General features: G+C 39.5%; 1 protein-coding gene across 6 annotated transcripts in view; it reads right to left on the bottom strand.

Moving 5' to 3' along the window:
• The window catches only part of FNDC3B (fibronectin type III domain containing 3B), a 332852-nt gene that overhangs the window by 43496 nt on the left and 274504 nt on the right, over positions 1-14852 (bottom strand). For all 6 annotated transcript variants that reach the window (XM_087440025.1, XM_087440022.1, XM_004424734.3 and 3 more), the window contains exons 16-21: positions 12854-12925; positions 10364-10482; positions 8515-8620; positions 7442-7614; positions 4562-4675; positions 4083-4232 (exon numbers count right to left, since the gene is read on the bottom strand). In XM_087440025.1, coding sequence (XP_087296151.1) covers positions 4083-4232; positions 4562-4675; positions 7442-7614; positions 8515-8620; positions 10364-10482; positions 12854-12925 — 734 coding nt within the window. The remainder of the gene's footprint in view (positions 1-4082; positions 4233-4561; positions 4676-7441; positions 7615-8514; positions 8621-10363; positions 10483-12853; positions 12926-14852) is intronic.

Raw genomic sequence — 14852 nt, forward strand, 5'->3', positions numbered from 1 at the left:
CCTCGTCTGACTTCACCGGAGCGCCATAGCTGACACCTCACCATTCTTTCAAATACTTATCTCCTTGGTCTCCAGGACCTGTACTCTTGTTTCTACTTATCTGCTGCTGCTTCTCAATGCCCTTTGCTGGTTGCTACTCATCACCGATCTCTCAACACTGGAGGCCACCAGGGCTCAGGCCTTGGACACCTCTTCTTTTCTATCTCTGCTCAAATTCTTGGAGATCTCGTCTTGTCTCGGGGGTAAATGCCGTTTATATCCTACTCGCAATTTATTTGTGTAGCTCAGCCCTCTGCCTTGAATGCCAGCTTAGTATATCCAACTGTCTTTTGAATATCTCTACTTGATGTCAAATAGGAATCTCAAACTCATACCCACACGTCTCTTCCTGTCCACCCTGTCACTTCTCACCAAAAACTCCACTGCACCCCCTGTAGTTTTCCCCATCCTTCAAGTCCTATCTCTGAGTCACTGTTGGACATCTTTCTTCCTCTCATACCCTTATTCAAGCCACCAGCACATCCTGCACGACCATCCGAGTCCAACTACACTCTTCTCATCTGGTTACTGTAACGAACTCCTGACTGGTATCTGTGTCAGCCCCTGCCCCATAGTCTATATTCACAGCAGAGTGATACTGCTTGAATCCCTTCAACGGCCTCCCACCATATTTAGAATACACCTCAGAGTCCTCAAAGCAGCCTACAAGACCCTATCTGATCTGCTCATCATCACCACCCTCCCAAAAACCCATTACCTCTCTGACCTTGTCACCGAATGCTCTCCCCTCACTTACTCTGCTCCAGCCACACAGGCCTCCTTGCTGTCCCACAGGGACACCAAGTTTGCCCCACCTGAGGGCCTTTGCACCTTGCTGTTCCTTCGGTCCAGAAAGCTTCTTCCCTAGACATCTGCACAGCTCGCTCCCTCACCTCCTTCAGGCCTGCTCTCAAGTGCTGGCTTCCCAGCAAGCCCTCTCAGCACACCGAATTTAAACGTGCACTCACCCCATCCCCCTGATCCTCCTCGTTCCCTATTTCCCTTCTTTGCTTTAGCTTTCCTCATAGCCTTTATCACCAACATAGCATGTATTTCACTTAATTACTCCCCTTATTAGAACGTAAGTTCCATGAGGGCAAGGCTACCTGTTGGTTCACTGTTCTACCCCCAGCAACGAGAAGAGTAGCTGACACAGAGTATGTGCTCAATAAATGTTATTAAAAATATATATTTTTCCTTATAAAGAGAAAAACATTTGGCTGCCTCCTTACAAAAGTGAATGTACTCTAAAACCTAGTTCTCGTTTACTTCACAGGAGAGCTTATGAAGACAAATTACAAACTAAAGGAAAGTGGTCTGAACTCTTAAATTAAAGGTTCAAAACAAAACTTACGCCGCCTGCGTATTACTGTTAATTTCAAAGAAGCAAGCTAAGAGCATTCATTTGCTATCAAATCACTTTTAAAACTCTACTGTAATATTTTGTCATATCTAGTCCTATTTCATGACAATACTTCAACTCTCTTTTTGGTAAAATTTTAATGTCACAATTTATTTTATGAGTAGGTTAAGAGATTTTATTTTTGGATACAAATTTATGACAGGGGCAGAAAAAGAAGACACTGTGGAGCCCACTGTTCACATCAACCAAGACTTTATATCACCAGGTAACAGAAGGAAAAGTACATGGCTTTTGGAGCTTAGTCCAAATCTTGATTCCATGATTTACTAACTGTGTGATCTTAGGCAAATTAATATCTGAGTCTGCTTCCTCAGATGTAAAATGGGGACAGTAACACCTAAGTCATAGGATTATTGTAAAGATTAAGTTAGTTAACATGTAAAACCCTGGCAGAGTGTCAGGCCAACAATCACTGCTTCACTTCTCTCCTTCCCACTGGGAAAACCAAGAGCAAAATTATTTTTCCTACTTAAAAAAAAAATAAATTTCCATTTTGGACTAATTTTAGATTTACTGAAAAGTTGCAAAAATAGTACAGAGGAATTTCCATATATCTCTCCCCTTGCTTTCCCTAATATTAACACCTTATGTAACGACAGAACAATGATCAAAACCAGGAAATTAACATTGTCACAACAGTATTAACTACATATAGACCTGATTCAACTCTTATCAATTTCTCTAATAATGTTCTTTTTCTATTCCAGGATCCCATTTTCTTTTCTAGCTTCATTCTATGGAAAATTCTTTCTTGATTTACACCAGTTATTATTACCAGTTTTCAAAGGAAACAATTCAGAAGAACCTTTTACTAAATAAGAGTCTGCCTACAATATACAGTATGCCTTATGTGAACAGAATTACTTTGGTGCTTTGCTTGTTAATTAAAATATTCCTAAGAAAGAATATAAAAATTCAAAAATTCCTGAGCAAAACAGGAAATGTTTCACCCAATTTTTATAAAACACGTATATAGGTATTACAGTGATTTAATTTTTAAGGTGCTGAATATTCAGGTTTAACCTGTGTAGTAATGTCAAATGAAAATAATTCATATTTGGCCCACCCACAGATACCAAGACATCATTATACGTTGAGGAGACCCTTTTCCGGGCAATAATTCTTTAGCATAGCAACAGTGGCCTTAAAGTACTCTTCCCTTCATAGGGTCTGACTCATTTTATGACAAACGAGTATAGACATTTGAAAATATTTTCCACTTTTAACTACCAAAAGGATTATTACTCAGGCTCTATTCTTACCAACGTATCTTTTAAAATGCAGTTTTGGGAAGTCAGTGCTAAACAACATATACCCTGAAAGGAAAAAAGGAAGTAGAATGTTTTAAAGAGAGATCAAAACTCGAAAAGCACAGTGAAGTTCTTTCCTGTGGTGGCAGATGTTGTTTATTTATATCCCGCCTTGTTTCAAAAACAGGAGAATAGCACATAATTTAACCTTTTCCCAATGACTCAGCATCACTATTATAAAGCTCAGATGATGTGCTATGACCCTGACTCACTGACAAAGGGTTAATTATGTCCCAGGAGCTTCACTGAGAAGGAAGGAAGGTGTATAACAAAAGAGTTTAATCAGAAATGTTTATGATGAAGCAGGCTTCAGAATTTAGCAGAAAAGCTTCAGTTGATCTGGAAAATTAACTTACAACGGGAATATTTTCTCCAAAGAGGCCAGAGACACTGAGTGTCGATACTTGTAATAAGCAATTTGATCCACGACTTAAACCAGGTGGAAACCTAAATCTGGCATGTTTACTTCTTTATCTATTTAAATCTAAATGTGTGTGAAGACAGAACTCTTCAAAGTCAAGAACCGTATCTGATTAATCGTTTTCTCTCTCCTGTTGATCATCCTGATCATCCTTTGATTCTGGCATGATGTAGTGCTCAAGAAACGTTACTGAACAAATGGGAAGAGAGGGACCAAAAAACCCTGGCTTCTCAGAACGACAGGCTTTACAAAGGGACAAAAGATCATTTATTCAAGTCAATAAAGTAAATCCGTGACTACTGTCACCCATAAGGGTTAGGCTATGCGCCTACTGTTCCTGATGTTATTCTATTTGGATTCTCACGTGGAAGCTTACAGATCACCAGCCTTGTTCATGGGCACTGGGACGTGGGAGGTGGGTCCTGTAATCTAATGCAGACTAGTTCAAACTACTCTAATATTTGTTTTTGCCTCCATTTAACAGCTGGCATATGAATTTTCCGTCATTTGCCAGTTCTCAGTGGCTTTCCCACTGAAATGTGCATCTTGGGGGAATTCAGACAGAAGGCATCTTCCCTAAGGAGCTGTGCTACCTTGGCCTGGGCTTGGTCATTTACTCAGTGAAGCGACAAACAACGAAGATGCAAGGGTGTGGAGAAGTAGTGCGGAGAAGAATCTGGTTTTGTTCTTATGTTTTAGGATCTCCTAGACAAGCAGAAATTAACTGTAAAATACCAAAACAATTAAATTCATTTTTATTTAAAAGGACCCTTTTTTCCCTATCACCCCTCCTGATAGCCTCCATCACCAGCCTTTGAGTAAGTTTCCTCAAGAGGCTTTTCATGGAACAGCAGTGTGGGTGAGTAGCATCCCAGTGAAGTCAGCCCACCTGTAGTCTGGAGCAATACTGTGCAGCAGGCAGCAGATCCCTTATTTCGAAGCCAGTGTCTGTCCCGTGATAAACGAGTTCTAAGGATTCTTCATCTTCTCCCCATTCCAACCTGTACTCGGAGATGTCGGCACCGGAGCTTTCAGGACTCTGGAAAGCATCAATCAACGGAGTCAATACTCTCACTGCAGAGAAACTCCTATGATGTTTGTGTTCAATTAACTCAACTGGGAAAGAGCAACACGCCCCAGGATATTTCAAATACATACAAAAGAAAGGCATGAAAGAGAGCCTCAATTTCCTCTCAATTCTGACCAACGGCAAAATTTCCACAACTCTAAGTGATCCAAGCAAGTACCAGTGGAGATCACAGTGTAAAAATCACCACTATGTGAATTTTGACTTGGTAGGTTCCTCATCACTAGAGGCAGATCAAGTAGAAGAAACAGAAATTGCTGAAGAACATGGGCCTGACTTACCTCCCAACTCACCAGGACACATCCGTCAGGCGTACAAGAAACGGCAGGTGCTTTGCACCGTCCAGGAGGCCCTGCAGCAGTGGTAATTTCTGAGACATCAGAATAGGGGCCATACTGAAAGAGAGGAACACACACACCTGTATGTAGGTATGTGACGCTCGTATGGATGTGTGTGTGTGGACACACATGTATGTGTTTGTGCGTGTGTGCATATGCAAGCTTATAAGTAAATAAGGGCTAGGCTAACACCATCATCAACACAACTGATTAAAAAATATTACCTAATGGTTTTCACCTTCAATTGAATGTGTATAGGTTTTTTCCTACATACATTCCCTGAGTGGTACCTGTCTATTACACGTGTATATTCTTTTCATTCAAAAGGCTCAGAAAGTTGGTGTACCAAATATTTTTCCTTTACTGTGACATCAGAAACAAAAATATTCAGATTTTTGACACACCACGGCATTGTGCTTTAACATTTCTCAGAGGACATCAAAGAAAACTAAGTCAGATGCACACTGCAGTTTTTTATTTATTTATTTGTTTGTTTGTTTATTTATGTGAGGAAGATCGGCCCTGAGCTAACATCTGCCAATCCTCCTTTTTTTCTTTTTTTGCTGAGGAAGACTGGCCCTGGGCTAACACCCATGCCCATCTTCCTCCACTTTATATGGGACGCTGCCACAGCATGGCTTGACAAGCAGTGCGTCGGTTCGTGACCGGGATCCGAACCGGCGAACCCCAGGCTGCCTCAGCAGGGCGTGCGCACTTAACCGCTTGCGCCACCAGCCGGCCCTTATTTTTTTTAGAAGACTTTTTTTTTTGAGGAAGATTGGCCCTGTGCTAACATCTGTTGCCAATCTTCCTCTTTTTCTTTTTCCTCCCTAAAGCCCCACTACATAGTTGTGTATCATAGTTGTAGAGTTGTAGCTCTTCTATGTGGGATGCTGCCTCAGCATTGCTTGATGAGCGGTGAGTAGGTCTGCTCCCACGATCTAAACCAGTGAACCCTGGGCAACCTAAGCAGAACACACAAACCCAACCGTTACACCACCGGGCTGGCCCCAACACTGCAGTTTGATTGTTAAGGCACAAAAATCTACTTGGAACTGTTGGTTATAAAATTCTGAGTATTTCTTCTAGATACTGGTATTTTCCCTTTTGAAAATTAATGCTCCTGTGAATGTTTTCTTAGCATGCCCCACCATCTCAACTATTAGAAGGTTTATACTGCACGTCTCTTTTCTGTCAGTGACCACAATGCTCAGAGCCAACCACCACTGAGATTTAAAATATTTCACGAGAGCCATAACCACCCAATTCAATAGTAGAATATGTGATAATTCAAAGAGTCGGGGCAAAGAGTGAAATAAAATAAATTCCCAGGCTAATGAACTACGTAACTAGTTTTTCAAAATGGGAAAGAAGATTTAAAAAAAACACAGAACACCTCTCACATTTTCCAAGATAACTTGCAAATATACTCGGGGGTGGGGGTGGATGGGGAAGAGAAGTACTCTGAAATGGACAGCAAAAGGAGACTATAAGTCAAATACATGGTTAACTTCCAATACAACAGGAACAAACCAGGCTGAAGATAGCTTGTTTATATGATAAATTAGTGAAAGGGGAGAGAAAGTAAAACTCAAATCAGTCTAGTTGCACACTTATCTTTGTTATGGTAGAAGTCCCATGAAAAGTTGATGGGGAAAAGGGCAAAAACATCAGTAAAATAAAGTTTCTGCAATTCTGTGATCATCACTATCCATCCTCTTTTGATTTACATAATTATAAGTCTGGGTGTATGGGCTTTCTTATCTTCTCATCGATACACTTTTACGTTTAGTTTTGTGTTTTTTAAAAAATTTAAATATCTGTGCTGTGTCTGAAATTCTTTCCTAATGGAGAATTAGAAGAAATCCAGCTCCTGTCATAGGTCTGAGATCCTACTTCAGACCAAATGTTTTCACAGTCAGCTGTGGCTAACATGAAACAGATTAAACAGACACAGATTTCACTTCTGAAATGTTGAAGAAGACCACCAAGAACTAGAAAAAGTCATTGTCGCTTCCTGTCACTGTCAGTTGAGCTTTCTTATTTTCAAAATTTTCAACAATTAATTACATCTATTTATTTGCATGGAACGCATCCATGCCCATCACAGCACTTTGGGGGGCTCTGGCAGCAGTCTGCTTCCCTCACACCCATCTGCCTTCTTTCATGTTTCTGCCCACCTCTGACACACCAACAAGCCCTACATTTCTGAATCATCTAGTTCTCATCATGAATCTTCCTAAAATTCACATCACTCTGCAATTAAAAAAAAACAAAACAAACATCTTTGTGGATAGAATGCAGACACAAATAATTTAAATCTCAAATAGTCCACCTCGACAACTCCAAATGGAGCAGTAGAAGGAAGGGTCAGAAAGTTCTATAGTCTTCACTTTGAAACAAAAGAAAAACAAGTAAGCTGGCCTCCTTGCCCTCTACCCCAGTCCAGTTGTGAAAACTGACCTAAGACATTGCTGGGTGATTTAGACAACAAGGTAAAGGAATATTATGTGTCCTAATTTCCAAAACTAATTAATATAGTCAATGAGAAAATAAGAAATTATTTTAAAAACTACCAAAAGCATCTAAAGGATGATGTTTTTATTAACCTTGAACTCCATCTTAATGATATGAGGACAAAAGAAACAAAATTTCCAATGCTGGGTCTGTATGAAATCGCAATATATCAATTCAGAAAGAAGATTCTATATACACTTCTTTAATGGTTGTCAAGCTTGGACAGACACTGCTGAGGAATTTCAGGATAGAAAGGAAAGTGCTAGAACCTTCTATTTTGGTTATGGTGTGTAACCTTATACTCACCCCTCCATCATTAAGCGCCCTCACTCTGAAACGGTACACGGTTCCGGGAAGCAGGTTGCCAACAGTGCACTCGAGCTCCGGCCCATGGTACACCTCGGAAGCTACATCCTTGGGTTCCGTCATCTCCACACTGTACTCCGAGACCTCACAGCCACTTTCAGAGGCAGGAACATCTGGGAATGGAGAATGTTTTTCATCTTAGAATATTTTTGTGCTTCCAGTTGATCGTATCACACTTGATTTTCCACAAGGTTTGCAAAATATCATGTAGGTGGCCTGTCCTCAATATCTCTTACAGAACAAGCCCCACTCCAAAAAAAACGATACAAAAGAAAAAGTTTCTGAATGATGTTATAGATACTTTCCAAAGCAAGTACATTTAATTACACTAACAAAATAATCTCAAAACCATAGAACTATGAGGCAAATTTCTTTACATTCTAATGCAAGGTAAAGGAAAGAAACAGAAGAAAATCTCTTTAACTTGAAACCAAAGGACACATTAAATCAAGATGGAGGACTCAAAATTGGAACAATATTTTATTATATCTTAGACAGAAGTGGTGGAGAAAAATAGTCTGATAAGAGTTCTGCAGGTTTATGTTTGCAATTTTACATGCTGGAAACTGCTGACACAACAGGAAATGCTAATACAGCTTGAGTCAATACTACAAAACACCAGGACCCACACATGACAAAGCAGCAAAGACGAGGAGGAGTGAGATGTTACCTTATGAACCATTTCTCGGTTTAATCTCGAAATTGAGCACATCTTTTCTTTTACGAATAAAGTTGAAAAATTCCGGAAAAAAAAACTAGCTGCTCTGAAACATTTTCTAGAAAAGTGCCCTCCCTGCACGTGTGGCACCATCAGGAATAGGAGGATGAACAACAGCGCAGGGGAGAATACAAACCCAAGCCAACGTACATTAAAAAGAATATGGACATTTTCAACAGAAACAAATACGGCTTTCAGAAGGAAGACTTGCAACTTAATTACAAAGCGTTAAGTCTTAACCTCAATCTCCAATTGTCCAAACTGTCAATGTCAATGTGAAGATTGGTTCACTCACCCCACTCTAAGTGGACTTCTTTGTGCTTTGGTCTACCCAAAACCCTCGGTGGTCGACACTGACCTGGTGCAATGCTTAGTGTGCGAACAGGGAGACTTTCAGAACACTGTGGGAGAAACACCAGAGAGAATCATCTCTTAGTTACTGTGAATTTATTAGACGTCTATATAACAGGCAAATTCCACCCCGTAACTGTAAATGCTACCAAATGGGGGTTACACATTGAATGTGTACATGTTTTTTTAATGAAATAAGATATTCACGTGTGTGTTTTAAGTGTGGACATATACTGCATATGGCACTGGTAAAAATGAGTATTTCTGAAGTCAGATTCATAGACATGAGTGTTGTGTATCCCAAGCACACAATTATTTTCCTTTACACCAAAATCAGAGTAACCCTTCAATGAGGACAGAAGAGAACACAAAACAACAGCTGGATAAAATTTTTAAATGGTGCCATAAATGGTCAACCCTCCACATACAGAGCAGAAAAGCAAATAAAGTCAATATTAATCAACTGAGTCTGACATTAACCAGCAGGTCCTGTTAATGCTGAAGTTAGTAGGCCTTCTTTTTGCAGGATCTGGTTGTCCAAAGCTGGTGGTGTGGAAGTTCACCCCCTTTTTGAGACAGGAGAAAATAAGGTAGAGCTATACAGCTCAACCAAACTCGTTCCTCTTCCTGGGGAAAAGTGGTGCAGAAGAAACATGCTCCACACATTCAAGGAACACCGCTGCCTCTGTCAGTGCCTCACACACAGGAGGCACTGCGGACAATCTGTGGCTTTGATTTGGCTATACCCCACCCTGGGAGGCACTCCAGAGCCCTGGCACTGCACAGACATGGTCTAACTGGACCTTCTTTTCTCAGGAGTGTGTCCGTATGGACAGTCTAGACGTCGCAGTACCACTACCCTGGGGGGAAAAGAAAATAAACACAAGACGACGTGGGAGGTGGCTTGCCTGGCAAAATGAGGCACCCTAACGGCAGGTATTCTCTTGAAAGGTCAACCCAGCACAGGTCTATTAGCCACCATCAGCCTCTCTCTCAAAATTAATAGCTTCACACCATAATGTTGAATATCTCTACAATAAAAATGTCTTTTACCATCTTGCCTCTCACTTTATTAGTGTAAGTTAAAGCCATTTAGATAATAACTCTCTCATTTCTAGAGCACTTCGTGTGATTTATTAGATTATTTGGAGGCTATGAGAACACTGTGTGTTTGAAAGCAAGGCTCCTGACATGTTAACTGGTTGGTCTAAGGTCATATAAATAGCAAACAAGAGAACTGCTGCTGCCTACAGATGTGTATGCTGGGCACTGCAGCATCGCAGAGGTGCCATTCAGCTCATAGATTTATATGGTTTTTACAATAATTTTCCAGCAGGTGGCAGCAAAGTACCTCAAGGAAAGTATGTGTCATATTCTTACAAAACTGCCAAATGTAGTAACAGCAGAGCTGTGCTGGAGGTCATACCTTTTTGACTCTAAATTCTATGCTTTTCTAGCATTGCAGTAACTGAGGTTTCCTTATTTAGCTAACACAAACTCCAGGCCACCACCAATTTTCAACTGTCATATGTGATCATGCCAAAGTCTTCTCAAAAATAACTAAGTGACAAATGTACCCAAAAGTACCACAATTCAGTGGAGAATCATTTGGGCCTATCTTTTTATGTCCTCTAGAGCATAAGTCAAAAACCTCTATTTTTCATTTCATGATGTGATGCCATGGCAGGTTTTACCAAGATACACTTTTAAATAGCAATTTTATTCTGATGTTATAGATAGGTTGTCTGAAATTGACCAAAGACGTTTACTTTTTATACTGAAACAAAACCAACCTGACTGTGTCCACCAGTACTGATGCAGCATGCTCGGAGTTTGTACAAAGTGCCTGGTTTCAAGTGAGTGAAAGTGTGTTCCGTAGCCGATCCACTGTACGCCACTTCCCACTGACTCGCTGTAAAACAAGACTCGTGTGTGAGCTGACGCCTTCTGTGAAGACGTAACAGTATCAAGCATTACTGATCAGAAAAAGCTCTAAGCGGTTTCCGCGAAAACCAGCATCTCCTATTCTTTTTTCTTTAATAGCAAAGCGCTCGCTTTCCATTTTCTTTACCAAGTTAAATACTAAAATAACATGGCTCATTTTTAATACATAGTCTTGCTGGCTAGACTGCTTAATATCACCATTATTACATTTGCTGACTATGAGGTTTGGATGCTGGAAACCACACAAAGTCCGCACTTGGCACGGTGGGTAGTGGTAACAGGAGACAGAGGACAGCGTTGAGCAAGCTGTGAAACGGCTCTGGTGTGAGAAGCCTCCAGGGCCAGCCGGGAATGGGGAAGGCTGCTCAGCCACGAGGCTTCTGGTCAGTCTAGGGCACTGTGGGAGAGTCTCTCCCTGCTCTTATCTGCCCGGAGGTCGCAGCGGGTGAAATCCTCCCAGTACAGACTGAGTCCCTCGGGTAAAGGCCTGCTGTCTTCTCGGAGACCCACTTAAAATACAAAAAGGCCTGGGATGGTGACAAACTAAAGATCAAACACTCCATGTGACCCAAGTTATCTGACCACTTATCAGGATTAAAGAAAGAAAGCAGGGCTACTGGAGGGGTCTGGGTGCCCGACGCGGTTGCCGCCACCAGGGAAAATGCATCTGGGCTGCTTCGACCGACTGCCTGGCTCACATGGCTGGGCCCCTAAGACGTCTTCTCTCCTCTTTGTTCTCACTAATGCTATGTTTCCAGTTGACTATTTTACAAAAGCCTTTTACTCCATGAAGTTGTTTTAGGGAAAATACTTTTACCCCATTCAATGATATTTTACTAAAGTAACGTCCACGAATTCCCTCAGCTGCTTAGTAGGTTAGATTGACAATTGGCCCTAGTCATATGCACTAGGGCCACAGGAGAAAGGGGATAGTAAAGACAGTGATCCTGATGTTATTGATTAGAAAACCTCTCCTGAACAGGTGACTGGGAACAAGGACGACTGAAAAAATTCAATTAATTATTGACTTTATGCACTAGCAAAGTTCTTAATTTAAGTAGAGAATGGCATCTACTTTTGATTTGTCATTAGTGGTCAAAGGAGCCACAAGAACTCAAAATATACTTAGGTTTTCACAATGAGCCACCACATATACACGACTTCTCTCCTAGGTAGGTTTTCTAATGTAAAAAACAATCAAATTTTTGGCACAGAAGACGATTTTATGTTAACAACAGCTGTGTCCATCTCAAAGAATTCTCATGTTTTTAGCTTAAAATAGGACCTGACTGACATGAAAAACAAAATACTCCAGGTGGCCATTGCAGTACAGAATAAAAGGCAAGCCACACACCTGCACTGCTTGTAAAGATGACTCAACTCTTTCTTTTTCTGCCATATGCATGTGACTTTATTTTTAAATTAATAGTTGTAGGGATTAGAGTGGTGAGATATGTCATTTTTAATGTTCTGACAACTCTATTTTTTTCTATTAAAGCCTAATGATTTTATTAGAAAGAACATCCAAGAATTTTTTAAGATTTTATTTATTCATTTTTTTCCCCCCAAAGCCCCAGCAGATAGTTGTATGTCATAGGTTCACATCCTTCTAGTTGCTGTACGTGGGACTCGGCCTCGCGCTGGACGGAGAAGTGGTGCCTTGGGGCGCACCCGGGATCCGAACCCGGGCCGCCAGCATCAGAGCGCGCGCACTTAACCGCTAAGCCACGGAGCCGGCCCTCATCCAAGAATTTTTTAAAAGGCACTATTTAAGTAATCTGATCTCTAACACTGTTCCACTTTAATCCACATAGTTTGACAAGTAATGAATAAATAATCTGACTCAGAAATCACAACAAAGATGGAAAGACATTTTCTAAACTTGTTGTAAAAGTGTGACACTTGTCACTAGCCCACAATACTACTAAATTTTGTCATCACTGGACATGGGAATTTGTAGATGACCAAACTTGTTTGCTGTCTCCACCTTATCCTTCCTGCTGACTGCTTCTGACACTCTCTGCTTGTAAGAATTTCCAGAGAACGTGTGCCAAGAGAAGGGATGGAAAACTTAATTATTCAATTAATTAGGACCTCTGGATTAAAGAAATGACACAAAAAATTTAAAAATATGATAAAAACGTACATTTCAAGCAGACTCTGATGTCTGATGCTATGTTTGAAAGAGACAAATTGTCACTGTGGGATTGAAGTTTGTTTATTGTAGTAGCTCTATCATTAGAATTAATGACTGCCCACTATTACTACACAGATGTTTGTCATATTAGAAATGAGGGCTTGCTACTGGATTTGAATAAAACAATTTCCAAAACCTTCACCTTCTGAATTTCCATCAGTAATCTCCAGCAAGTACTTGAGTATTTCTGAACCACCATTGTCCTTTGGAGGATCTGGAAAATATGCAAATGTCTTATTAGTTATGGAAGAGTGTTGATTTTTATTGGTAAATATCATTAGAACACAGAAAATCATGTAACATTATACGGCCTTAATTCTGAATTTAACCAAAAGGGACAATAATTAACATATTATTTCACTCAACTGCTCTCCTGAAAAACAAAAGAAACAAACAAAAATATCAAGAAACTCTGAATACTATCAGATTATTCCGAGTTCTTAGACCTAGAAATGTCGGTGATAGCCATTATACACTGAAACATGAGCAAAACACAAAATAAGAATTGATTTTTCTAAGAGTTATGTTAAGAAATTTGAGAATTCTGAAACTTGCTCTTCAATATTTAGTGATTTTTATATAAGATGAAACATTTATGCATTTCTTTTTTATTATTATTTTATTCTTTTTTATTTCACTTCTATTATTTGTGATCAGATTCTTTTGAAGATGGAGAGGGAAGGAAAAAGAAGTGCAAAATTTATTGACAAAATAAATAAAACATCAGAACGTAATAAATCTGTTCCATCATAGTTTGCTACTATGCAAACTTTATATCCCAGTGAACCTCATACAGAACCAGAGCTGTGGATTGACAGAATGTGCTTCAAAGAGGTGGTTTGAGGAAGAGGTTCCGGCTCATTACCAGAGCCCTGTGGCACTCTGAGTATTTAGTCCACTGCTAACCCTGTGCCTACAAGAGTCTTCTCTTCTGAGCAGAAAAATACTTTGCATTATAATTTTGCAAGACTATGCCGAATTTTCCTGCACGGTCAGTTGGCCCCTTTTATATTTTAGCTATACCCTCAGATCACTCATACAGATTTAGGGACTTGACTTCCCTTCTCCTTTCATCCAGCATCTCCACTAATGTATACATACTTCAGAAATAGATATTAAACAATAATTATGAAGTTAAATACTACAGCATATGGCTAATGAAAGGACATATTCGGTGCTGACAGAACTTTCCAGGATTTTCTGAGAAAAAAGTTTTACAGTTAGGCAAAAAGCACACCTAGATTTTTATAGTTTCTCAATCATATCCATCTTCCAGGGAAATAGATACCCTAATAATTCTGCCTCAAAATTATTAGGTAACTTGAAACAGTTATATGTCTCAGTGATTGTTCTCTAATAATGGTTTAATAATGTTTTAAACTCCCTTTACGTCACTTGGCTGCCAGGTAAAATCTTATTTTAAATTTCTACTTTTTTTTTGTCTTTTAGGTAGCTAATATTATTATATGACGTTAGTGATAATTATATATATCATATCAGTTTTACATATAATTGCAAATGTTTATCAACATTCTAATGGCATTCATTTCATTGAAATAATCCATACAGCAGAGGGGAGCCACATCCCATCCCCCCCAATGACGAACTTCAATATGAAAAAGTCCTAAGGTTCAAGACTTCTGCTTATATACAAACAGCAACAAAAACTAAAGTTTTCCTAACTCATTATAACTTGAACAATCTGTACATCAAAATTTACTTATGATGACGTATCTAACTTTTGAAATTTATTTTCAATATTAACTTTATAAATCAATTTTTTACATTAAATATTACTACTTTTTTAAGAGTAAGCTATTAAAGAATGAAACATATATTCAGAGATTACTACATTCAAGTCAATAATACATTAAAAATATAGGAGGAAAAACATGTAATACAGAAAAATCATAAAGGAAGTGAGATGTTCTTAAAATTATCCATTTTACCAATTTGTGGAATTCTCTGGCTTTTACACGTATATTGCAAATGTGTAAAACTCCTGCAAATAACACTGTCCTTTTATTCTTTATTTTGGTTTGTTACTACTCAAATTACAGTAGTCCACCCTTATCTGCGGGGGACACGTTCCAAGATCCCCAGTGGATGCCTGAAACCGGGGATGGTGCCAAATCCTGTAT

Source organism: Ceratotherium simum, chromosome 15 (genome assembly GCF_057802395.1).
Source record: "Ceratotherium simum simum isolate JZ-2026a chromosome 15, ASM5780239v1, whole genome shotgun sequence".
Classification (NCBI taxonomy): domain Eukaryota; kingdom Metazoa; phylum Chordata; class Mammalia; order Perissodactyla; family Rhinocerotidae; genus Ceratotherium; species Ceratotherium simum.